The sequence below is a fragment of the Hipposideros armiger genome, unplaced genomic scaffold, assembly GCF_001890085.2.
Source record: "Hipposideros armiger isolate ML-2016 unplaced genomic scaffold, ASM189008v1 scaffold_24, whole genome shotgun sequence".
Lineage (NCBI taxonomy): Eukaryota > Metazoa > Chordata > Mammalia > Chiroptera > Hipposideridae > Hipposideros > Hipposideros armiger.
The window spans coordinates 6,068,705-6,093,692 of record NW_017731374.1 but is presented as its reverse complement, the minus strand read 5'-3'; the positions used below and the strand labels follow the sequence as shown (position 1 = coordinate 6,093,692).

Sequence of the window (24,988 nt, the reverse complement as noted above, 5' to 3'; positions counted from 1 at the left end):
CAACCCAGAAACTGCTAGGGTTGAAGCAGGGGTCCTAGGGCCCTGAAGCCTCTGACACCACCCCTGACCCCAAAGCCTAAGTTCAGAGGAGCTTAGTTTGAAAATCAGGATGTCAAGCTATGCTGTAGGGACATGTCCTCTAGGACCATGTAGTCTAAACTAGAGATTTTAGAAAGGAACACCATAGTTAGGAGTTATGAGAAGAAACTTGATTTATGCCTGCCATGTGTTAGGTACCCTCCTAGTCCATTATATGCATATATAACCCTCAAAGCTACCTAGTGGGCATAGGTAGCGTGACCTCCACTTTGCAATGGATTCAGAGCTTAAATAGCCTGCCTGAGCTCACAGGTGGTACATGAGGGAGCAAGGGTTCCAATTAGGCATGTCTGACTCCAAAGCCCACTGGCTTGATCACTAGGTTCCAAGTAGGAAGGGATCCATGTCACATAAGACATGATGCAGCGGAGATCCTGGGAGACTAGGGAAGGTGTCCTAAAGGATGTCATAGGGGTTAGTGTAGAATAGGAAAGCTCAGGGACCACAGCCCACGATGGCAGGAGTGGAGGGACTGTAGGAAGAATCGCTGGAGATTGAAGTAGGTTGGGCTTTTTAAATTCCATGTCTCTTCCTGCCTCTCTTCACACACCTCTCTACTTGGTTACTTGGTATTTACTGGATACCTCTATGCCAGGCACGGGATACCACGGGTGAAAAGCACGTAGGCACACAGTGTATGTTCTCGTGCCAACAGCCAGGGAGGGCTCTGGAGTGGACCCTGAACTGGGGCTGGCATTGAGATGGGCAGAAGGGTAAGAGGGGCATCATGGCGGCAGGCCTGTGGACTGAAGGCTGTGGGGAGTTGGACTGGTGGTTCGGGGAGCATGTCATAGGGGCCTTCAGGTGCCATGTAGAAGAATTTGGCTTTGACCCAGGTGTTTACACAGACTGCCAGGCAAAGGCAAGGAAGCTCTTCTCAGACATCTTCCCGAGTGTCAGGCAATGAGGATACAGTTGTGAGCTGCAAGGGCCTCAGAAGTCATCACAACCAGAAAAGTTGCCAATAGGTCTGTGGACTGGATTTAATCCGCTCAGTGTTTCAAGTATATTATTCAGGAAACAACAGTGAGGAGGACTCTGTCCCTTATCTTGGAGCCCAGGAGCCTGAAGTTGTAGGTAAGATTGCCTTTGCACTGTGTTCCGATGAAACAAAAATGTTTCAGACCACTGTTCTAATGTGACCACCTCAGAGAACAGGAAGGGACTTGCCTTTGGTCCCAGCAATTCAGGGCACAGAACCATCTCCGGGCTCTTCACTGTACGCATATGCTGACTTGCCACCTGCTTGCATCTGAGGGGATGTGGATGAGGGTGAGGAAGACGTGATTTCCCAGCAAACATCTCTAGATATGAGCTGCCACTTAGGGGATTTGCCCAATTACCAACAAAGAACATGGAAGGAAATTTTCAATCTTTTAAAACGTTTAATAAAGTATGTGTTTCCTAAGGCTGGCCCTTGTATTCCCTCAGCTCTTTCTGACCTGAGGCGCTCACCCCAGGTCTCCACATTATGTCAGAAGGGGCCATCAGGTGGGGTACTCATCAGCTGCAGTCGGGGCGGGGGAGGGGAGTTCATCCCTGTTACCGTGATGGGATCCCCTCTGTCTTCTGAGTGCCCCGGCAGGACCTGGGGGGAGGACACAGTCCCCCTGGCCAGAGTCCTCTGACAAGCAGCAGCCTGGCAGGAGTTCTAAATCCTTCCATGTGTCCTTGTGTGCTCTAAGAATATTTCATCTATGTGCCATGTTATGGAAAGGACTGAGAAGCACTGAACTGGGGATGAAAGGACTTCAGCCATAGGCTTTTCTGCCAGAGAACCACTTTTACATGCTTTTGAAGCTGAGGGCAGGGTCTAAAAGGCAGTGTTTCTCCAGAAGAGTATTACCTGCACCCACCCAGCTACCCACCCATCCACCCACCCACCCACTGCTCACTCGCCAAATATTGCACACTCATCAGGCACCATGCTGGATGCCAGAGAGAAAGTGTGAACAAGACGCCCTCTGAGGGTGGATTTGGGAGACTAAGGCCCAGGGAGTAGCAGGTTCCTATAGATACCCAGCATTTAACAGTTGTATCCAGATCTGAAACGGATCCCTACCTCCCAAAGCTGCCCATTGAGCATAGGCAACACCTGGGAAAAGGACCCTGGGCAGAAATGTGGCCTAAAACGGTGGTGGGGAGGTAGATCTGGCCTCCCCAGGGCCAAAGGTCAGTGGACGATGGAAATGGTCTGGTCAGCCACAGCAAAGACTGGGAAGAGGGGCCCAGGGAAGGACGCGTGGTGGGTGTGGAGCACCGTGCCCGACGCCGGCTCGTAGAATAGCAGTTCCTGGGCCTGCAAGTCCAGCAGCACGCCCAGCTGGGCTGGGCAGCGCAGCAGCCCCAGGGGCTCGTGCTGCCCATCGTGTGAGAAACAGAATTCCTGGTCGTAGCGGGAGAAGACCCAGGAGAAAGCATTGTAGCCCAGACGAGAGTCACTGCCAGAACCCTTACGGGGCAGCTGGCCTAAGGCCACACCCACCTTATAGGCACAACTGTTCTGCACGTTCACCATCCAGGTATGCAGCCCAGCCTGGAAGGAGGTGGTGGACAGGGCATTGGGCCAGTGGTCAAAGCGCTCTGGGCCATCTACACAGGCCTTGGACTTCTTGGCATTGAAGGTCAGGGTCCTTTGATCATCTGACAATTGGAGGAAGGGGCTGACAGTCCTCTCGTCGATACGTACATCCTCCGTGCCTGCCAGAAAGAATCCTCAGAGTTACCCAAGGTCCACCCTCAGCCCTATCCTTGTCCTGCCAGGTAGCAAAGGGCTTCCTTACCACTCACTGGTAGTGTGACCTCAGACAAGCCATTTACTCTCTGAGCCTCAGTTTTCTCATCTGTAAAATGGGGATCAAAATAGGACTTACCACAAGGTAGATAAGAATATAAGGATCAAATGAGATGATACATGGGAAGTGCCCAGCAATAATATGTGCTCAATAAATATGTGCTCAATGTGTGGCCATGACAACAGCAGTCACTATCTAAGACCCTCATCTATAAGCTCTGATAGAAATAAGGCCCAGAGAGGAAAAGCAAGTTGTCCAAGGTCACATACCAAGTTGGTGGCAGGGCAAAATTAAGACCCAGCATTTTGTTCCTATCTAGCATCTAGCACTGATCACACTGCATTCCAGCTGGGCAAATCTATGGCCTGCAGATCATACCCATCCTAAAGACACGGCCCCTGGAAGCCAAGAAGCATCAGATATGTAGTTTCCAACAACTAACTAAATGGTACTGCTGGCAAATCAGGCACTATCTGATACCAGATTCTAGAGAAGACAAGTTCTAGCTTGTACTAACATTTTAAGGATGGGGTGGGGTGAGGGGTGGAGGGGTAGGGTTAAAACTGAGAAAAAATTCAATCCATTAATTAACCTAATCTTTCTGTGAACTGTGCAAATACTACAACTGGGAGCATGGAAGCTTCCATCTAGCTTGGGGAAAGCCTGCTTTGAGAACCCCCACACTAGGTAGGAATTTGTGGAGGTAGGAGACCGTGTCACATTCAGCTCTGAGCCCCAGGCACGCAGCACAAGGCAAGGCCCACAGTCAGTCTGAGTCAATGTTTGTTAAGTGAGTAAGTGAGGCAAATCCAGGCAGCTCAATTCTCACTCCAGATGCTCTTCAGCTGGCCATCCATTATGTCTTCTTAAAGAGAAACTAGGCTTCCCAGAAGTAATACTGTGCTGTCTGTCCCAGTAGGGCAGGACATAAGGAGAATGTGATTTACAGGAACAAGATTTATTCTAGACCCAACTACAGAGCAGGTTGGTCTGGAAATGGGAAGGACCCGGCCTAGGTGCCCAGGCCTGTCCAGAATCTTGGCTCCACTGACAAGCGTGCATCCAGTATCGCTGGTCGTTTAAGCTACCAACCCAGATGCACCGGTCCTCAGTGTTGACCCCATAGCAAACCTCAGACAGACAGACAGAAGCCCAGCTGCTCCACCTGGTGCTGGGCTCTAGCAGCTGCTAACCTGAGAGGGACCCAAAAACCGCTGTTGCCCAGAGTTGGGTCAGTAGTAGGCTCCGAGCACACTTCTCATTAAAGTTTAATTTTTTCGACTCCTGGGGATCCAAAATGCCCTCTGCTTCCTCGGTCCTTGTACAGGAAAACAAAAACAAAAAAACAGACACATTCAGGAAGGTTCTTGAAATGTATATGGATCAATACAGGGTGACAGGAAGAACACAGGAGTAAAACCCCCTTCCCATGAGGGTAACACCAAGATTGGCAGTCAGGCCCCACACTGGAGCCCCCTAAAGGGTGCTGGAGCCAAAGAGAAGGTGGGCATTCCTCCTATGCCCTCCACCCCCACAAGGCTTAATACCAGCAAAGCAGACGAAGTATAGGGAGATAAATACTTGGTGCCTGTCTTTGAACTTGGGAGTCAGTCTGCTCTGTAGGGGAAGCCACTCGCCTGTGTCTCCAGTAAGTTAGCAGCAGAGCTGGAACTAGGACCTGGGCCTCTTGGACCTCTGTGCAGCAGGCTTTCCACCCCACTATCCTGCCCAGAGGAAAATCTCACCTCCCTCCAAAACCTGTTGCAGCAGTAATGTCACCCTTGGTTTGATCAGAAGCTACAGCCAACTCCTCTGCTCTTCAAATGCGGGATCACACAGGAAGGGACTATCAGTTATCTCCCCAACCATAAATTATTCACAGCACTTTGCTCCCAATAACTACCTCTCCTCCGCTCACAGTGAGGACTGTGTTTGGTGGGAGAGGGAATTTAGAAACAAGGAAAATTGCCATTTTTAAGCAGCCAGACTCTGGGCTTGCTGTTTTCTATACAGAATCTCACGTGGTCTTTGCTATAACCTGGGAGGTGATTGTTACCCTTACTTGACAGGAGAACAGAGATTCAGAGAAGGCGCTCAGCGAAGATTCAAGTCCTGCCTCCATGCAAAAAGAGAACAAACCCAGGCTGGACTCCAGGCATCGTTCAACAGAATTCTTCCCTTGACCTGAAGTGCAATCTCAAAGGGATGTAGAGCAAAGTGAGGAGTTGCCACAGAGCTTTGCTGACCTCTGAACTGGCATCTGAGAAAGAACTTCCCACCGCCTCTAATCCTAAAGATGGCTTTGAGATCAGGCAGCAGTTTCGTGAGCACACGCTCTCTTCCCCAAACCTCATGGCTCTGCTCATTAATGAAGGAGTGGGGAGAGGGGGTGGGGCACGTTTCCTCACAGATGCCAGTTCTTTCCAAGACTGTCACTGCCTGTCCTGGCTTGAGAGGAACGAGGTGAACAGAGCCCTAGAAACGCCGAGAGCAGGCTCTAGTAACAAAGGCTCTTTGTGGTCAGGACAACAGAGGGTCTGTTGCATCTTCTCAAAGCACTGAGTCTGGGTCTGGAGGAGCCCCAGCCATCAGGTGGGGAGAAAAGAGGAGCCAATGTGAGCAATGCTAAGCTGTCATCCCAGGGCAAATCTGAGGCCAATCACTGACATTAGACTCTAGAGGACCAGCTGGTCCAGGTACTTCATGGTACAGAAAACTCAGGGCTGCAAACAGTAGGAGTGAATTGGGGTTCGGACACAGCAGGGCCCTGGCTGGGATCAAAATGCCCAGTCTGTGGAGCAGGACCTGTTGCCATGACAGGCCCGAGCTGAGCCCAGCTGGGACATAGAAACAAAATTGGAGACAACAAAGGCATTTCTCAGATAAGTGAGTTCCCAGCTAGAAGGAGCTTGACAACTTTTGAACACGGTACTTTGAGAGTATACGCCCTCAGTCCACAGGCACAAAAACCTACAAAACAAATCTTGACCTCTACTAATAAGTTTGTAAATAGTAGTATGGATTTAGTAATTCTCAAACAACTTTGTGTGTACTAGAGACTAAACAAATAACTGTATCACTATTGTTGGGAGCCAGGGTTCTCACTGTGAAAGAAGAAAGATATAAATATAGAATGGGAGGTAAAAGAAAAACGCTGTGGTATTCCACTGGAATTAGAAGTTGTGATACAAACTCATGAATAAAAATATGGCACACATACTTCCCAGCTCTGTCTGCTATCCAGTGAAAAGGCCTGGAAGCAATGACACATCAGTAGCAATGGATATCTAATGCCCAGGTCTCAATTTTAAAATATTATTCCGCACTAAAAGGAACCAAGACTCCCTGGAGAAATAGCTGATTTCAGGGCTGAGGCAGGAAAAGAACCGTTTCAGCCTAGGACATCTTGTGCAGAATGCAAGAAAGAGCTCAAAGGATGATGGGGACTTGTCAAAAGGTTACAGCTTGGGCCGGCCGAGTGGCCCGTTGGTTAAGAGCTGGCTTGGGACGCCAGAGGGCCCTGGTTCAGATCCCACCAGTGACCAGTGACACTGCCCTCTACAGCTAAGATGCTGAACAACAGCTCAACCTGGAGCTGGGCTGCACTGAGTCGCCGGCGACGGCGTAGGCTGCAGCCCCTGTGGCAGTGGGTTGCCATGGGCTACCGTGTGTAGCCAGCAGCCAGCATGAGCAGCCCTCAAGCCGCCATGAGCGGCCGTCCAGAAGCCAGCGACTGATCTGCCTCGCCAGGGAAGAGCACAATGATGGTGCCAACTTGGGCCAGTGAAGCAACGTCCTCCACAACTAGACTGAAGAACAAAAAAACCCCCAGCAACTTGTCTGTTCCCCTTCCCCCAATTCGCCACTGCTGTACCCATCCCCCAATTCCTCAATAAAAAAAAAATCTTTAAAAAATAAAAAGTTACAGCTTGAAGGGACTCCTACTAGCCAATCAAAATTAATTATAGTAGTAATAGTAGTAGATTATAATGCACTGAATAAAATAAGAATCCATGAGACCATATTGATCCTAAATAAGTGAATGAGCAAACAAGCAAATAAATAAATGAATAATTCATGAAGGAATTTAGCATCAATGGATGCTAAAACTACTGGATGAAAGTTTGAAGGTAAACAGGCTATTTACACAAAAAGTATCTCTTCAGATTGTTTATTAATTACAAAAGGGAAGATATAGCTTTATAATGAAGAAACTTAGTAGGCATCACTTTATCCAAGTGATCAAAATTAACATCCCTGATAATGGGACAAAGTGACATCACATGCCCCCTGATTTGATATACTGTGAACACATCAGATGAAGTCAAATTGAGGAATATTCTATAAAACAACTATCCTAGACTCATTAAAAATGGGGTTTTTTTGCCACTGAGCTGCCAACAGGTGGCAGGATGGCTCAGCTGGTGAGACCACGTGCTCCTATCAACAAGGTTTCCATTTCAACTCCTGAATGGGATGGTGGGCTGCGCCCACCCACAACGAAGATTGAACATGGCACCTTAAGCTGAGCAGCCGCAAGCTGCCGACAGGCGACCGGATGGCAACTGGACTTGGAGCTGAGCTAGCTGCGCCCTCCACAACTAGGATTGAAGGACAACAACTTGGCTGTTCCCCTTCCCCAATTCCCCAACACTGTTCCCCTTCCCCAATTCCCCAATAAAATCTTAAAAAAAAAAAAATGTTTGGTTTTTTTTTAAAAGGCTAAGGAAACAATTCCAGATTAAGAGACTAGATGGATGAATCAGGAAAAAAAACAAAAACACTAAACACTGTTAAGAACTTTTTTGGCACAATTGGCAACACTTGAATATGGACTATATGCTAGCTAGATAATAGTATTATATCAACATTAAATTTCTGAACTTGATAGTTATACTATGGTTATGTAAGAGAATGTTCTTAGAAGATAAATGCCAAAGTATTGTATTTAGGGATCAAAGATCATGTTTGTTTCTGCAACTTAGTCTCAAATACTTCAGAAAAAAATAAGTTTTTATATATATACACTGATAGATAGGAAAAAAGAGAAAGTGAGCAAACATGGTAAATGTTAAAATTAGTGTTTCTAGGTGAAGTTCATTATACTATTTTTGCAACTTTTCTGTTTCAAATATTTCAAAACAAAAAATTGATCAAAATTTTTTTCAAAAATCACAGCCTAATATAGACAGACTGTATTAGCAAAAGATGGTGAAGATAAAGCAGAAAGAGAAGACTAGCAGAAGTGTGAAGGATTATCGGAGGGAAAAAGTAGTAACTAGCCAAACACACTTTATTTAAAAGGGGACAGAAAAATGAATGTGGGTGTACCCATACTGTGGAATACTTCACAGACTTTCCAAAAAGTGAGGTAGGTCTACATGTACAGACATGGAAAGACACCAAGGTAGCCTGATAAGTGATAGAACAGCAGGTATACAACAATCCCATTTGTGCTTAAAAATTATTTTTTTAAAAGGCAAAAAAACCCAAAAAAAACCCAACCCATGTATTCTCCTATGACCATACATAGGCAAGTCCAAAAGACACACATCTAACTGTTAAAACTGATTACCTCTAGGGACTGGGACTGGGAAAAGGTGACTCATTTTTAATTTTAATAGTTTTATATTGGTGGATTTTTTTTTCTTTCTTTCACACACATGTGTTGCTATTGAAACTTAAATACAAAAATAGGTAAGACTGGGCTGTGCTCTCCAAGTACAGCTCTGAAATCGTGCACAGAAGATTAGTATTTAATTCCTTGGCCTGGCAAATTACATCCTCTTGGCTACTTCCTCAGGCTCTTTGCTCTCAGCCTGTTGGGACCCAGGTAAGACCTGGTGAAAGTCTTTTTGTTATTGCATAATTAAAATGCAAATTTTGAGTGGTAATATAGACGTGTTTCAAAGATTCTTTCATCAGAGAAAGGGGGAGTTCGGTAGAGAAGACAGTACTGAGGAAGGTGTCAGGTGTGGGTCCTAGTCCCAGCTCTGAAGTTTAGGCAAGTCGCTTCCTTTCTTTGAGCCTCAGCATTTTCATCCACAGATGGGGTGGTAAACCCTCCAACAGGGTGACTGTGCAGTTTTTTAATGGGATAATGTTTAAGAAAGACTGTGGCAGCCACTGATTAATAAGTGATTATTTCACTGCCAGTACACATGAGTGTACTGAGCAGTTCTCCAAGCTAGGGACAAGAAGACCTCTATCCATTGAGCCTGGCTCCAGAGAAGCCACTCAGCTGCCTGCCCTAAGCTTTCTCCCAGGAGCAGCGGGGCCTGAATGCAATGGGCTAGATAGAGGCCTAAGGGTCATGGTTTCCATGACTGCCCAAGCAAATTACGGGGCCATACTCACCTTTCAAAAATCTCCTGCTCCTTCTGCTGTGAGAAAAGAAAACAAAGTCAGGCTTGGCACCAGAAACCCAGCAGGCAGGCAAGACTTAAATATATTCAGCGGGCATGGAGGGCTCCACATGGCCAGAGACTCTAGAATAAAAAATTCTACTCCTTCTTTAAGACACAGCACAAAGCTGTATGGGTTCTTCTTCTCATACCTCCCCCATCCTGCACTCAGAATGAATCACTCTGATTCCACGCCCTATCGTGTCCTGAGTTTCCCTCAACTACACTTCAGGACAATCACATATTTACCCAACATTTCATCCCCCATCAAGACTGTCAGCAACTAGATGGCTGGGACTCTTTCTGAATCTTCTACTGTGACTCTCCCAGTGTTTGGGACAAATGTGCTCCACATGGAAGCCATGTGACTAAACGTACAATCTAGGGCAGTCACAGAAACTGTCCTACTTAAACTGCAGTGGGACAGCTCAGTTGTTCTACATTCTCATTTCTCTGCTTGACATATTTTTTTCAGATGTCACACTGTCCCTTAAAACTGCAGGTATCTGCATATCTACATAAAATACTTTGAAAGAATGTGTACCAAAATAATCATGGTAATTTCCAGGTGATAGGATTAAACATGAGCTCTGTATCTTCATATTGGACCCTTGTCAGCTCTGCCAAGTGCAGACTTCTCTCTGTGTGCTTCAGAACTCTCCCCACCTTCCCACTTCCTTTAACATAGCTGCAACTCTTATTTATCTTTCAGGCATCAGCTTCTAAATCACTTCATCCAGGAAGCCTTCCCAACCACCACCACACTCAAGTTTGGCTTGTGGGGTCCCCAGCTCCCAGGAACATAATCTACCACAGCACATATCCCTCCACAATCTAATTATCAGGTTATGTATTTTTCTCCTCCATAAGGCTGTGAGTCGCTGACAGCTGTACCCTGTAACTCCATCCCACAGCACAATGCTTAGCACACAGCAGGCACTTAGTAAATATTTGCTCACTACTTTAAGAACAGTTATCAAGTACAAGAAAAAAAATCCATATACAAGGTGTGATTTAAAAAATACAGTGAATGCTGCTGCCGAGTGCCATCCAACAGAAAGGCAGTGATCTTCAATATGGAAAGCAGCGAACCCTTGTAACAGTGTGTGACAAGTTTCACTTGTTCGGTCCAGTCGGGTGTGAGCTACGGTTGAGAGAAAGTGTGTTTTAAACTGTGCTATAAATTACGGATCACAAACAATGCATTAACATGAAATGGGCAACGGTTTCATCCTCTATCATGACAATGCTCCATGTCACACATCGTTTCTGGTACAGCAATTTCTGTCAAATAAAAACATTATGTACAAATGGGATTTATCCTCACAAACTGGTGTTTTAAATTTATTACGAAGCACCTAATTAAATGGTTGGTCTATTTAAAAAAAAAACAAAAAAACATTATGGTGTGTCCTCATCCACCTTATTCATGGGATCTGGCACCGTGCAACTTCTGGCTCTTCCCCAAAGTCAAAATGGCCATGAAAGGTAAACGTTTTGAATTGATTCAGGACATCGAGGCAGCCACGACAGCACAACTAAAGACACTCATAAAAGAGGACTTCCAGAACTGCTTCAGACAGTGGCAAGAATGATGGGATAAGTGTGTTCAGAGCAAGGGGTAGTATTTTGAGGGGGATTGATACAATGTGTCTCTTACTGTAAAAAAAAAAATTTTTATTTATTTTTTATTTAAACATTCACCGGAGTTTTCGATCACACCTCGTAATTTTATTCCCCTGCCTCATTCCTGCTCCAAATTATCATTATCCACTCACCTCCTACAAATAAATATTCTCAGTGTTTTCAGAGTTTTTGGAGAGACTAGCCAAGTCATGCCCTCACCCTTGCCTGACTTACAATCAGCTGGAGGTCATCCATACTGGTGAGCATGTCCACCAGGCTGGTGCGGATGGTGTCGAGCTTCTGCAGAGCCTCGGCCCAGTGTACTCGCTGCGTCAGGATGCTCTGGTGGGCCCGCTCCTCTTCACCATGCACCCGTTCTAGCAACCGCTGCTCCTCAGTCTCACACAGACTCCTCACCAGACTCAGCCGCTGGATGACCAGCTCCCGCGCTGCACTGGCCGTGCTCTAACAAGGGATAAAACAAGGAAGTGGGTCCTGAAAAAGTCCCAGTCAAGACTAGAAGGGTTTGGGCTCAGCTGGAAGAAGTGCCGAGATTGATTAGCAATGTCTGCCATGGGCACTGTAATGGGCGTACAGTGCTTAAGCCATCCCAGCCCTAAGAGTTCACAAATACCGTGTAGGGTAAAGAAATTTGAGACCTAGACATCCAGGCCATGTCTCATGGAACCAGGATCACAGAATAGAAGAGCAGGACATGGCCTAGAAATCAGCTAGAATCACCAGCTTATTTTATACATGGGAATATCAAGGCCAAGGGACCAAGGTCAGAGATCATAGAATCGCAGAGCAGGAGGGCCTACAAATCATCCCCATCAACAGGATCTGTACCAACAGTGGCCCAGTCAATATTTTTTACCATGTTTGAGGACAAAAACCTCATTATTTCTTAATCTGTCCAATCCAACTGCTTCCATGGTAAAATTATATTCTGCCACACAGGAGGCCTGAAATCAGTTCTCAGCAGATGAAATTAATGTGTGTCCCCTAGCAACTGGCACACAGTAGGCACCCAAATATTTACTGAATTACCAATGGGAAAATTTTTTCTGACTTAGTCAAAAATCTGGTAGCACTCTCATGCCAAGTCAGTGACAGAGCTGGGACTAGAACTCAGTTCTCTTGACTCTCAGTACAACACTATTCCCTGACACCAATGCCTCTGGTAACCAAACCTCCCCAAAGGCAGCTGTTGCATGAAGCACCTGCACTCTTGCCAGACAAGTAAGAACAGTATCCATGAGAGAAAGTCAGGCATGGTCAGCAGCTTCCCTGAAGACTTGCTTTTTACATTGCAGGGGACAATTATCCCTATTTATTTTTATTATTTTTAAAGATTTTATTGGGGATTGGGGGAGGAGAGCAGACAGGTTGCTTTGTTCTTCTGTTTAGTTGTGGAGGATGTCGCTTCACTGGCCCATGTTGATATTATTATTGCGCTCTTCCAGGCTGAGGCAGTCAGTTGCCAGCCATTGGACGGCTGCTCACGGCGGCTCACGGAAGCTCTCGCCGGCTGCCAGCCGCTTACGCTGGCTGCCAGCCACTCATGGTAGCTTACGGCAGCCCACTGCAGCCCCACTGCAGCCTACGCCATCGCCAGCCACTCACAGCAGCCCAGCTCCAGGTTGAGCTGTTGTTCATCATCTTAGCTGTAGAGGGCGCAGCGTCACTGACCCATGTGGGAACCAAACCAGCCTGCTGCTCAGAGCTCGCACTCCCAAGCCAGCCTTTAACCAACTGGGCCACTCAGCTGGCCCAATTATCCCTGTTTAAAAGAAGAAACTAAGACCCAAAATTTTCCCAATAGGGAAAAGAGAGTGACTAAGTGGATGGTCAAGTGAACCCAGGAGTTCAGACTCCAACTTCAGTGTTCTCTTGAGTCAACATAACATAGTGGTTAGAAAACTGGGCTTTAGAGACAGTGCCAAGGTTTAAATCTTAGCCTCAAGGTTTAAACCTCACTTCCATTTACTGTCTGTGGAACTTTAAGCATGTTACTTATTCTATGCCTCAGTTTTCTAATCTGTCAGCTGAGGATAATAATAGTGCCTACCTGTAAGGCTACTATAAGGATTAAATGAGTGAATACATGTAAAGTAAATAGAACAAAGCCAGCACATGGGTGTTCAATAACATCAGCTTTGGCTCTTCTTTCTGTGCCACCTTACTGCCTTACCCACAGCAGGGGTCTCTGTAGTCATGTTTATACTGTGTGATCAGTATCAAGAACAGGCCCTGACCCAAGAGGCATCAGACACTCCCTGACTAGAAGACAACAGTCAATTTCAATACACTTCTTGAGTCATTCTCCGAAATGAAGAGCAAAGAAAACAAGAAAATTTCCCTGTCCAAAGATATGACAGCATACACTGAAAATCTTCCTAGAACAGAACACAGAAATGCTGGAAAAATAGCCCAAAGCATCCTTTTGAAAGTGAAGCTTCTCTGGCAGCTAAGTAAAGGAAATCCCCTGGAGTCCAAAAGTAGAAAGGAAACTGGAAACCAGTGTAATCAAGAGCTGAGGACTCCATTGCCCTGGGTGGAACTTGTGATTTACTTTAGAATTGTATACTCATCTAAACCATCATACAAAAATGAGAGCACAATAAAGACATCTCTAATCAAAAATGGAATATTTCCTATGAATGGGAAGGATCTGTTAAAAGACTTACTTTAACTAAAATATTAAGACCAGAGGGGCTGTTAGATTAAAGCGTTCTTATGGTATTTGTATTATTCAGGTTGATTCATTTTAGACATTGTTAAGTATTTGTGTTAAAATCTTAAGGGTGTCAAAATCAGCTACCTGCACCTGTGCTCAGACACTCTGCTTTCCCTGTTTCTGTGGATGCACTGTCCCTATGGCCATAGGGATGCTTTCCCTATGGCCAAAGCTTCCACTTGTTTGCTAGATCCCACTCCCTTTGCTGTACCTGATTTTCCCCTTTCTCTTGCATCCTTAATTTTCCCCTTTCTACTGGACAATTCCCATCAGCATACATACATAGAGTAATTTCTCCCATCTTAACAACAGAATAAAGAAACTCCTCTTGATCCCATATCCCCCTCCACTATCATCCCATTTCTTAGCTCCCTTCTACAGCAAAGCTCCTCAAGAGTTACCTGCGTCAACTAACCCACATTGCTCTTCTAGTCTCTCTGAAACCCACTCCAATCCACCACTCCACAAAACTCCTTGTCAGGATCTCCAGTGCTGTGCATGTCACTAAGTCCAATGGTCCATCCTCATGTACTATGGGGGAAGGAGGGAGGCAACGTGCAGAAGGAAATTCATAGCCACCGCCCCTTGAAGGGCATACGTGAGAGGTGTAGCCAGGGCAATGGGTCAAGTGAATAAAGGACCAGCAGTGGGGTGCAGCAGAAGGAGCACTGGCCTGCCGGTCACAAGATCCAGTTCATAGAAATGACTCTGGCAGAAGGCTGTGGGACCTTGAGCAAGTCAATTAACTGCTACGGGGCCCATTTTCCCATCTGTAAACAGGGATGTACTGCCACCTACTGCATAAATAAGACTGTCATAAAGAATACTCAATGTAAAAGTCCCTACGTTATTTTAAAATTCTGGGGCTGAGCACAAAAAATAATTAGATGGTAGAAGAATGCTACCCTTCCTGATCCATTATCCCCCAAAAAAGTCATCCAGCTTTGCTAATAGCACAATGAATCTATGAGGTTGGGATGGGAAACCTAGACTAGTTCAAACCCCTAAGACTGGGGACTTATCCAAGGAAGGCGGTTCAAGGTAGAGGGGAAAGGGGAAGAATTACTTACCACTGCTCTCTGGTTCTTCCCTGGCAGGACCTCGGCCACATACTTGTTGATGCTGGCACTCTGTAACTGCAGTCTCTCACACTGGTCCACAATCTTGTTCTGCAACACAAATACCACCATGACGTCTTGACCCATGTTGATCCATTCCATTGACTTTTTTCCTCTTACCTCGCCTCAGTCATCCATGGCCATGGTCAGATCTCTGACCTTATCATTATTGAAAACTATACCACCTCCAAAATCTTCATTTCAAAGACCCCACACTCTGCCTACCACTTCCCATCCTTCTAGATCACTAACTCTAGAATTTCCATTCCAATAATTCTTCATCTCAATTGGAGCCACCAATTCATTAGTCTTACCACTTTTCACCACCAGTCATTCCCTTTGTGGCCTTGCTTCCCTCTTTATCTTGAAATCCTGTGGCCTAACGTGATAATCACTTTCCTGCATACACTCTCAACCCTCCTTTACACGCAGCTCCCCGACTCTCCACACCTGCACCTGAGCAGAAAATGGCTTCTCAAACCGCTGTTCCCCAAGTATCCCTCCATTCACTAAACAGTACCATCAATCATCAGCCTCATTACCTAGGAAAACTTATTCTCCAAACCTACATCTAATCCATCCGTAAGTCCTATCGACCCATCCCCAACATCTCTCTGTCTCCTCTGGCCACTTCTGGTAACTTCCACACCTGCTATTCTACCCAGATCACCATTATCTCTCACAGGAACCACTGTTAGAGCCTCCTACCTAGGCTTCCATTTTTGAACCCCACAGTTAGACACTGTCAACTTTCATAAGGAAATCACATGAGGTCACTGTCCCTGATCAAAACTTGACTTTCCAATACACCACAGTGAGATGAGATCAAGCTTCTTACCTTAGCCAACAAGGCCCTACCTGATGTGACTGCACATCTCCACTCCTACCACTCTCCACACTGGCCTTTGTTTTATTCCATAAACACACCAAATTCGTCCTGACCTCAGTGCCTTTGCACCTGTTGTTTCTTCTGTCTTCAGCAGTCTTCTCCCATATATCTCTGTCTCAATCCCCAACTCCATTCACGTGTCACTTCTTCAGAAGCCTTCCCTAACCATCCCCCACCCCATTCACTCACTTTGCTTATTTTTCTCCCTTGCCCTATCACTCTCTGACTGTATATTGTGTGTTTGTTTACCTTTTTTTTAAAATTCCCCCCCCACCACCACTGGAACATAAGCACTATGACTTTGACTTATTAGTCTCCATGTTCCACTACCTAGAAGAGAGTTCTTACACATAGAAGGCCCTGAATAAATATTTGCTGAATGAATCAAACCCATTTCCTTGAACACAAGAAGTTCAGCAGTTTACAGCTGCCAAAGCTGTGAACATCACCCATGGGAGCCGGGGAGAATTTTAGAAATGAAGAAGCTGAGGCCCACAGAGAAGTGACTTGCCCCAGGAGATAGGGCCAGGCCCCCGCTTTTCCACTCCATTTCTCCATATAACAGCTGGAGCCCTTCCAAGCAGGAGTCAGCCCCTCCACTATTTCCCCTAAGAGCATTGCCCAGTTCCTTCTGCCAGAAGGCAACTCAGCTACCTCTTCTAGGAAACCCTTATAAATTCTTCCCCCCACAATTAGAAATTAGCCTTACGCTTCACCAGTCCAAATACAAAGTTATTGAATTGAGTTGAATGGGTAGAAGCTCTTCACCACACATCACAGGACTGAAGGAACTAAGACTGAGGGAGCTTCTGAAAAGCTACAGGAATCCAGACGGTAAGGGAGAAGTTGTTTCAACTGGCGCTGTTTTTGCCCAGTTTAGGAACAATCTTGCCCTGGAGCGAAATTTCTTTGCTGGCTGGAGGGATAGAGAAAGAAGTGTACAAAAGCCACAATCTAATCAAAGTTGGAGGGAGAAAGGGCAAGACACACCTCCCTCAAGGCAAAGAAGATGAATATGCCTAGGGCTTCTGGAGGGTTCGGGGAAGGATCCCCAGGAAAAGCGCATTCCAAAAACAAGTACCAGGACGCCCACTCTGTCCCAGCCTTCACCCCTTCCATCACTCAGATTCAGCCCTGACGGCAGCTTTTTAAAAAAAGGTTTTCATGAAATTCTCACTCCCATTAACATCACTTCCTCCCTCCAACCACTGAAGCAAATAGGTGGTTTCCTCTGTCCTACCCAATGACTGCCCTGGTCCAGCCCCTGAACAGTAGGAACCTTGGAGGAGTTACTGCCTGTTCTGGGCCTGTTTCCTCATCTGTAAAATGTGGGTAGGACCATCACTTCAAAAGCTTGGTCTGGATGGAATGAGATGAAGGATAGTTAAATGCTTTGGAACTTGCAAAGTTTCCATGCGTTATGCAAGTTTATTAAACCACACCATCCAAGTTTATTTTCAGTATCACTGTTGTGGCTAGTGGTGAGAGGTAGGACCAAGCAGGAGCTTACAGGTGTCACTAAATAACTGAATCCCTCCTGGCCCCAGCACCCTGTCAGATGTGGTTATTACAGTCCAGTCTGAGTAGGCAAGTCCCCAGTGGGAGCCCTCAGCCTCACAGCTGGGCAGAACTCCAGGAAGAGTTTAGGAGAATCAAGTCTTTTAATCAAATTGCAAGGAAATCCCCAGAGGCCACAGGTAGGGTGGAAGGAGGGAGGACGCCCCAGGGTGACTTCAACTCTTCAATCTCTGCAGCTCAGGGGAGGGATGGTGACAGGAAGGTGACCAGCCTAGAGCCAAATGTAGGATGGAGGTGGAGCGAAACCCTTGGTGAAAGGTTCCAGCAGGAACCTCCTGATAGCCTCCCCTCCCCCTCCGTTTACTCAGGTGAAACTAGCTTGAAGTAGAGTCAAGGCCAATCCTAAAAGGGAAAAGAAATCACCTCACCAGGAAGCCTGAAGGGTGGACCAGGGGAGAGGTTTGAAGCTGTGGGGCTGAGTGTGGAAGGGCTGGGTTTTATCGGAAGTCATCTTCCACGCCGGTCGGAGTTGGGGCAAATGGAGCAGCACAGCCCTTTATTGTCCAAGGCCAGGCCTGGCTCCCAGCCCATCAACGGGGCAACGGAGAACTTGGGCAGCTGGATCTCCCGCTGTGTGATCCCATTATCTTATTTATATCGCACAACTCTATTAAATGCGCGCTATTGCTGCCGCCAAACTACAGATGAGGCCACTGAGTCTCATAGAGTTACGAGATTCACAAGGACAGAGGGAGGTGGGATTCGAACTCGGGTCTACCTGACTCCGGAGGCCACGCCCTTAACCGCCTCGTTCTACAGGCAGCGCCCCTGCGGAGCCTGGGCTGCAGGACCCGCCGCCGGGGCAGCCCGGCCCCGGGCTCCCGGGTCCCCCGCGGGGTCCCTCCGGCGCGCCCTCCCTCCAGAGCCCCCCGCCTTCCGGCGCCCACGCCCTCTCACCCGCAGTTCTTCAGCGCGCTCCGCAGCCGGACGGATGCGGTGTCCCTTACAGCGGCCGCCCAGCTCCGCGCAGGCGGCGCACACCGGCCGTCGCTCCGAGCAGCAGAACCAGTTCAGAGCCTGGCCGTGCTCGGGGCAGAGCGGCCCCGGCTCGGACCCCGGCCCGGGTGCCGGTCCCGGTCCCGGCCCCGGTCCCGGCTCCGGTCCGGGTCCCGACCCCGGCCCCGGCCCCAGCCCCGCGCTCTCCGCGGACATGGCCGAGCGCCGACCCGGCGCCGCGCGCTCCACCTGTCGCAGGTGGCTGCTGGGCAGGGCCTCCCTGACCCCGCCCCCGGGCCCAGGCGGCCGTCCCGCGCGCGGCCACCGCGCTTCCTCCCGCCCAACTCGCGCCGCTCGGCGACAGCCCGCCCAGCACCCTCGACCCGATCCCTGGCTCACATCCCACCGACTTCAGCCGCCTTTTGATGTTTTTTTTTTTGTTTTTTCTGAATTCTATCGCGTTATATGTGTGTTTGTTGTATAACAAACATGAAACACCAAGTGTTAATGTAACCGTAGGAAACTTGATTGAGCACTTGTAAATACCAGACTTTTGCTAAGCGCTTTATAAATGTTCTGTCATGTAATACAACAGCTTTTTTTTTTTTTTTTTGAGAGGCAGCTTTAGACAAGTACTAGCTTAAAGGTAGGTTTTGGCTTCAGACTGGGCTCAAGTCCCATGTAACTGCCCACTGGCTGAGTACCCTCCAGGGCCTCAGCTGTAAAATGGAGATAAGGAGGGTGCCTACCTCACAGACCTGTGCTGAGAATTAAATGTGTTAAAACACTTTAAACAGTAACTGGAGCACAGACAGCGGCTGCAACTTCTTAGCGGCTAAGCATACGCTAATAGCACAAGGGAAGTACTGTGATCCCGATTTTTATGGAGTTTAAGTAACTTGCCTGGGGTCACAGTTACTAATTGGTAGGAATGACATTGTAACCAGACAGTTTGATTTATGATTAATGAGTAATAATTTTTAATTGCATTTTAATATCCAATAATTAACAGCTGTGTTAGGCTGAGTTTCCCCAAGGTATTTAATCCAAATTTTCTTAATTTGAAAAAATTTAAAACTAGTATTGAAAAAAAAAATGATGCATGTGTATTGAAGAAAATAGACTATGCAAATAAGGACGTGGATGAAACACCCATCCCCAGAAAAAAACAACAACACTGCTAATATGTACCTGAGCTGTCTTGGGGCTTTTTTTCTTTGGATCTGATAAATCAGTAAGCCCAAATTGAACTGCCCTGGGGCTCTGGTCCAGTCCAGTCCTCCTGGGCACACAAGATGAGCACTGCTCCCCAACCCCCAAACCCCATTTTAGGAGGTCTTGCCAGAGGGCTGAGGAGAGAACTCAGCCAAAGGGAGGAGTGTCAGAGGGAATTCTGAGTACATCAGAACTGGACGCTTGTGAAAGCAAAATCAGAATGAGAAACATCACTACATCCCACGGCATGTTGGAGCTCAGGCATCTACCTCTACCCTGAGGTGTCTCTAAGAGGCCACTACAAGAGGGGAAGAGAACCCTTCCCTTCTCTCAGCCCCCACAGCTTCAACCCCTGAGGGTAAGGACAGCTAACCAAGCCAGAGCTATGCGTTCCTGGCATCAAAAGAAGTTTCTAGTGCAATCCCAACGGGAGGATGAAGACCTCATCACAGCATTTACCCTCTTCTAGGGGTAGGGAAGGAAATGAGCCACCATAATTAGAGATTGTGGTTAGAATCTTTGTTCTTAGGGCTGGGGGTGGGGGAAACTATTAGCTCTTATGGTAAGAACAAAGAAAACAGAAGGAGGTGATTTTGTGTGAAAGGAAAAAAAGATTGTGGAGGGTAGGGAGTAGATGAAGGGGTTAAGGTCCTTGGGGAAACAAAGTGGGGCCTCTTTTCATTGGGTGTGGCCCTGAAGCAGTCAGTGGCCCTAGGAGGGCTGGAGTCAGGAAAACAGTATAATCACCAGAAATCTTTCCAGGCAGAGGGACTAGAAAGTGTAACGGGCTTAGGTGGGAATGGGTTTACTTTTATAAAATTGGGGTCATCTGTTCCACCATTCAGAGGCCGAGTTAGACTGAAACTGGAAAATCAGCCCCTTCCCTTAATGTGCATCAGGCCCTGCCTGAAACAGGGTTTCTACACGAGGCCTCAGGACACTCATAAACCCCCACGTGGTGACTCTCAAGCTTTATCAGGCTTCGGGTGGCAGGGTTGTGAAGCAGGCCGACTTTCCAGTGAGATTCTCATTCACCGAGTCTGGGGTGGAGCCAGAAATCTACACTTGTAGTAGTGGCACTGAGACTAGGATGCAAATAAGCCCTCTGACTACTACAAACATTGCCCTAAGGCAGTGGCCACCCATTAGTAGGTGGCTAAATTAATTCAAGGGGCGAAGACCAGCATTTAAAAAGAAAATAAAAAAATAGGAAACATTGCTCATAGTAAGGGTTTTTTGTTTCAGTTAAATGTGGTACATATACAGGTGTGAGCACTGGGGTTGAAATATTTCTTTCTGAGGGTCATGGTCAAAAAAATTTGAAAGCTGCTGCTCTAAGGTGACCTCTGGAGCATTGGTGGGAGTGGGAAGACCTGTACTTGAACTTTAGGGCTTGCCTACGCAGGACACCCTGAGCTGGGGACAGAAAAGAATGGACACCTTTGTTATACTTTAGTCATTCAACAGTTTTTCTGAGCACCTACCTATGTCGAGCTGTATTTAAGACAGTGAGGATACAACTGTAAAGAACAAAGTCTACTCTCCTGGACAAATAAAACAAATGGGAATGTAATATAATGTCGGTAAGTGATAAAAGCTACAAACAAAGGGCCAGCCAAGTGGCTCAGTTGGTTAAGAGCTCACTCAAGAGTGTGAGCTCTGAGCAACAGCGGTTCGAATCCTGGCCTGAGCTGAGCAGCTGCTGAGCTGCCAACAGGTGGCAAGATGGCACAGCTAAAAAAAAAATTAAAAATTAAAAAAGCTACAAAAAAAGACTCAGGCATTATAGGAAAGAGAGCTGGATGGAGGTGCTGATCTAGAAAGGATGATCTAGGAAGTCTCTTGGACGAGAGGCATTGACTGGAGCTGTGCCCTGGATGAAGAGAGCAAGCATGCCTGGAGAGTGTCTGAGGAAGCAGCTTTCCAGGCAGAGGGATCAGCAAGGGCAAAATGTCTTTGTATGCCATGAACTCTGCTCCCTCCTCACCCAAAGAACCGTAGACTATTTACATTCTGAAAAGGTGCTACAGGTATATTTACACACCCTCACAAGTGGTAAATTATTCATTAGACCCTTACTTATTACATAGCAGAGATGTATGTGTTTTTATAAAATTGGGATTATCTGTACATTTTGCTCTGTAACCTGCCTTTTCACTTGCTCATTTGTGACCTTTGGTTCTGGACTTTTTTTTTTTTTAACCTTTTTGGTCGTGAGCATTTGGGAAAGTCTATTGGAAAGGACTATTCTTCCCTGGCCTTTATTGTCACTCAGGTCTGCTCTTCAACCACAGACCCAGCCCTTGTCTGCCTGCCTGGTAGAACCCCTGGTCAACCAACTGGGCTGGCTCCGCCTCACCAGGTCCCCATGCCTCCTTCCTCCTCAGTCCCTGATCCAACCACCAGCTCTTGTGTCAGGGCTGGAAGTCATCTGACTGGGGTTTGCATCGTTTCCAGGAGTGGCAAGAAGACTGTCAATGCTGTGACTTCTTTTCTCTTGTGACATTTTCATAGCACAACCAGCTTTGACTGTCACCTTTAAGAGGAACTTGGTGGCCTGCCAATGCAGACAAACTCAGACCACATGGGTTTCATGTGATGAAGTCCAGGCCCCCAAGGAGAGAGTCCTTTCTGCTCTAGCCAAACCAGACCAGACCAGATGAGACCAGATCTCATCTCCAGAGGACCAGCACACTTCAGAGGAGGGATAACATCAAACTGGGCAAGTCCAGGAGAGAATAAGCAGTTCAGGCAGTAGAGAGCCATGAGCTAGGGTTATATTTATATAAAGCAGAATTCAAGGCACTGGTAGTGTCAGGTTGGGAAGTTGAAAGGTGACAGAGAAGGAAGGGGTACATGAAACTATATTGTTTACACCCATAGCATTCTATCTTTTGTCCCAGTTGGCTGTCCACAAATGCCTTCCCCTTTCGTTCTTTATTCAAAAATACTCAGTGATCACCCACCATGTGCTAGACTTGTGCTGCTCAATACCAGAGCTACTAGCCACATGTGGCTACTTAAATTTAAAGCTATCATTAAATACAATTTAAAATTCAGTTCTTCAATTACACTAGCCACATTTCAGGTGTTTAATAGCCATGTGTGGCTCAGGGCTAGCATATTGGACAGCACAGATATATGTAGATTGTTCTATCGCTGTGCTAGACACTCACTGTATTAGACACCAGCAGTAAACACAGGTGTAAATAAGACTCGGTCGCTGCCCACATGGAGCTTACAGGCAAGTGGGAGAGACAAGTTAATGAAAAATCATGCTATGTTGGGGAATGTATGGGGGCTTTGGAAGCACAAAGGAAAGATAGCTAACTCAGTCTGGAGGAGAGGAATGGTTAGGGAAGACGTAAGGGTAGAGAGGGAGATGGCCTCTGAGTTGAGGATAAACAGTTATCCAGACAAAGATAGGTGAGGGGATGTAAGGAGATGTTCTGGGCAGAGACAGCACCACATGCAAGGATTCAAAGGACAGCAAAACGAGCCAGGGAGCTGTACGTAGTTTCGACCATTGAAGCACATAGTGTGGCAGAGGTAGAAGATGAGGCTAAAGATATATACCCAGCCTTATAGACCTAACAAAGGAATCTGAACTTCACCTTGGAAATCAGTTATCTTTTGTGTATAACAAACCACCCTGAAGCTTATTGGCTTAAAATGACAACTTTTTATTTGCTCACAACCCTGAGGGTTGGCAAATCAGGCTGGGTTCAGCTGGGCTGTTTTTCTGATGGTTATGTATGTGGTTGCAGTCATTTCATGGCTCAACTAGGGCTGGACAGTCTAAAATAGTCTCACATGTCTGGTACATGGTGCTAGCTATTGGATGGACCATGTCTTAAGCAGGCTATCCTGGGCCTCTTCCCATGGTGGCACTGGTCGAAGACAATGAGAGCAAAACTACAAAGCCTTTTGAGTCTTAAACTCAGAAGTAGCACAATGTCACTTCCACCACATTCTGTTGGTCAGAACAAGTTACAAGCCCACCCCTGATGTGAGAAGCTACAAAGAATATGTGGCTATTTTTAATCTATCATCCCCAGGATGATGTTGGTGGGTAAAGAGAAGTGGACAGATTATTTTTAGGATATTTAGCAGGCAAAGCTGAGAAGTCTTGGGGATTGTTGTGGAACAAGGAAGAGACGATGAAGTTACAAATGACTCTTAGATCCTTGGCGTGGGTGATTGGTGAATGGTAGTGCCCCAAACTCAGAAACAAAAGAGGAAGAACAGGTTTTGGGGGAAAATGTTTCCAGTGTGAGTCATGTCAAGAATGAGGTGTTTTTACACAGCCAGGTGGAGATGGGCAGGAAGCAGGTGGATATACAGGTCTGAGAAAAGTCTGAGTAAAGATACCTAAGTTTGGAAATCTCAGGTGTCTCTGGGCTACATCCCGAGAGCTAAAGCATCTTGAGAGCTGGGGTCTGGTAAGTCAACTCGGTTGCTGCCCTGAGCCTAGCCGAGTGCCCCAGGGCAAAGCTATTGGTCTCTCCTGGTTGAAGATTGCCAGGCTGTTATGGGGAAGAGGGACTAAGTTTGTAGGGAGAGCCCTCAGCTCTGAACTAAGATCGGTGTTGCAAGTGGCATGGGGGTAGATTCCAGCCCCTGACAGGAGGAAGTCTAACAACAAGCCACTGACTCAGAGAGTAATGAATGCATCATCACCAAGGGAGTGTCAACAGGGACTTAGAGAAACCCCACTAGGGATGCTATGAAGAAGACTCCCTCTCTGGGTTGGCAGCCAGACCCAATCGCCAGCCTTGGTATTCTGTGAAGGTCAATTTCCTTCACCACCTCTACCCTCGTTCCCACAAGCACCTAACTTTCAGAAACTTCACAAGTTTTCATAGAAGGCAGTTCTCCTGGGAGATCATCAGCACTGCAGGAGTCACCTACTAGGGTGCAAAAGAAATGTTGGCTGGGATCCCTGCATTCATTCATTCATGCATTCATTCATTCAACAAACATTTAATAAGTCCCTATTGTACACCAAGTCCTGTGCTATGCACTAGGATTACAGAGATGAATGGACTCTAGTCTGGAAGCAATGTGACTGAAACTGCAAAAACTTTCTATTGTAGCTGCTGTTAGTTTCCAGAACTGTCTTTGCATTGGATCTCAAACAGGTATTAAGGGATCTCTTTGCTATGGTGGTGGGCTGTAAAGGTTTGATGAAAGGAATAGGGGAATGGGGGCTCTGGGGAAGTGTCCAAAGGAGGGCACTTTGCCTGGGTGGAATCAGGGAAAACTTCAAAGAAATAAAGCAACACCTTTATCTAGGCGAATAACAATTTAAAAGGTGGCATTTGTTTTTTCCGTGACTATTACGGTGGTACCCACTTCCTTTTACTATATAGATTCTCTAGCAGCGTGGTCTTGGGCACAGCTGCCCTCTTCTCTGGAACCTCATCAAGGCAAGGTTAACAATAAGAAGCAGGGCGAGGCGCTCTCGCCTCGGCCCTTGGTAGATGCCAGGAGAGCGGAACCGCGGTTCCGCAGCAGGCGGGGACGCCCGGAGGCTTTTCGCCGAGACTCCCACGCTAGCGACGCGCGCCTGGTTGCTAGGGGCGGAG

The 24,988-nt window shown here is 46.9% G+C and overlaps 1 protein-coding gene across 2 annotated transcripts; it reads right to left on the bottom strand.

The window, feature by feature from the left end:
• Positions 1-1,460: 1,460 nt before the first annotated feature.
• Positions 1,461-18,503, bottom strand: BSPRY (B-box and SPRY domain containing). Of its 2 annotated transcripts, none has more exons than XM_019635863.1 (6): positions 18,147-18,503; positions 14,735-14,833; positions 11,159-11,389; positions 9,252-9,277; positions 4,088-4,212; positions 1,461-2,799 (listed from the first exon to the last, which is right to left on the bottom strand). In XM_019635863.1, exons 1-6 carry the CDS (start codon positions 18,399-18,401, stop codon positions 2,273-2,275), a joined length of 1,263 nt encoding a protein of 420 aa, XP_019491408.1. In that variant the 5' UTR covers positions 18,402-18,503; the 3' UTR covers positions 1,461-2,272. The 2 variants fall into 2 exon arrangements, with proteins under 2 accessions (XP_019491408.1, XP_019491409.1); XM_019635864.1 differs by having other exon boundaries at positions 9,252-9,274.
• Positions 18,504-24,988: the final 6,485 nt, after the last annotated feature.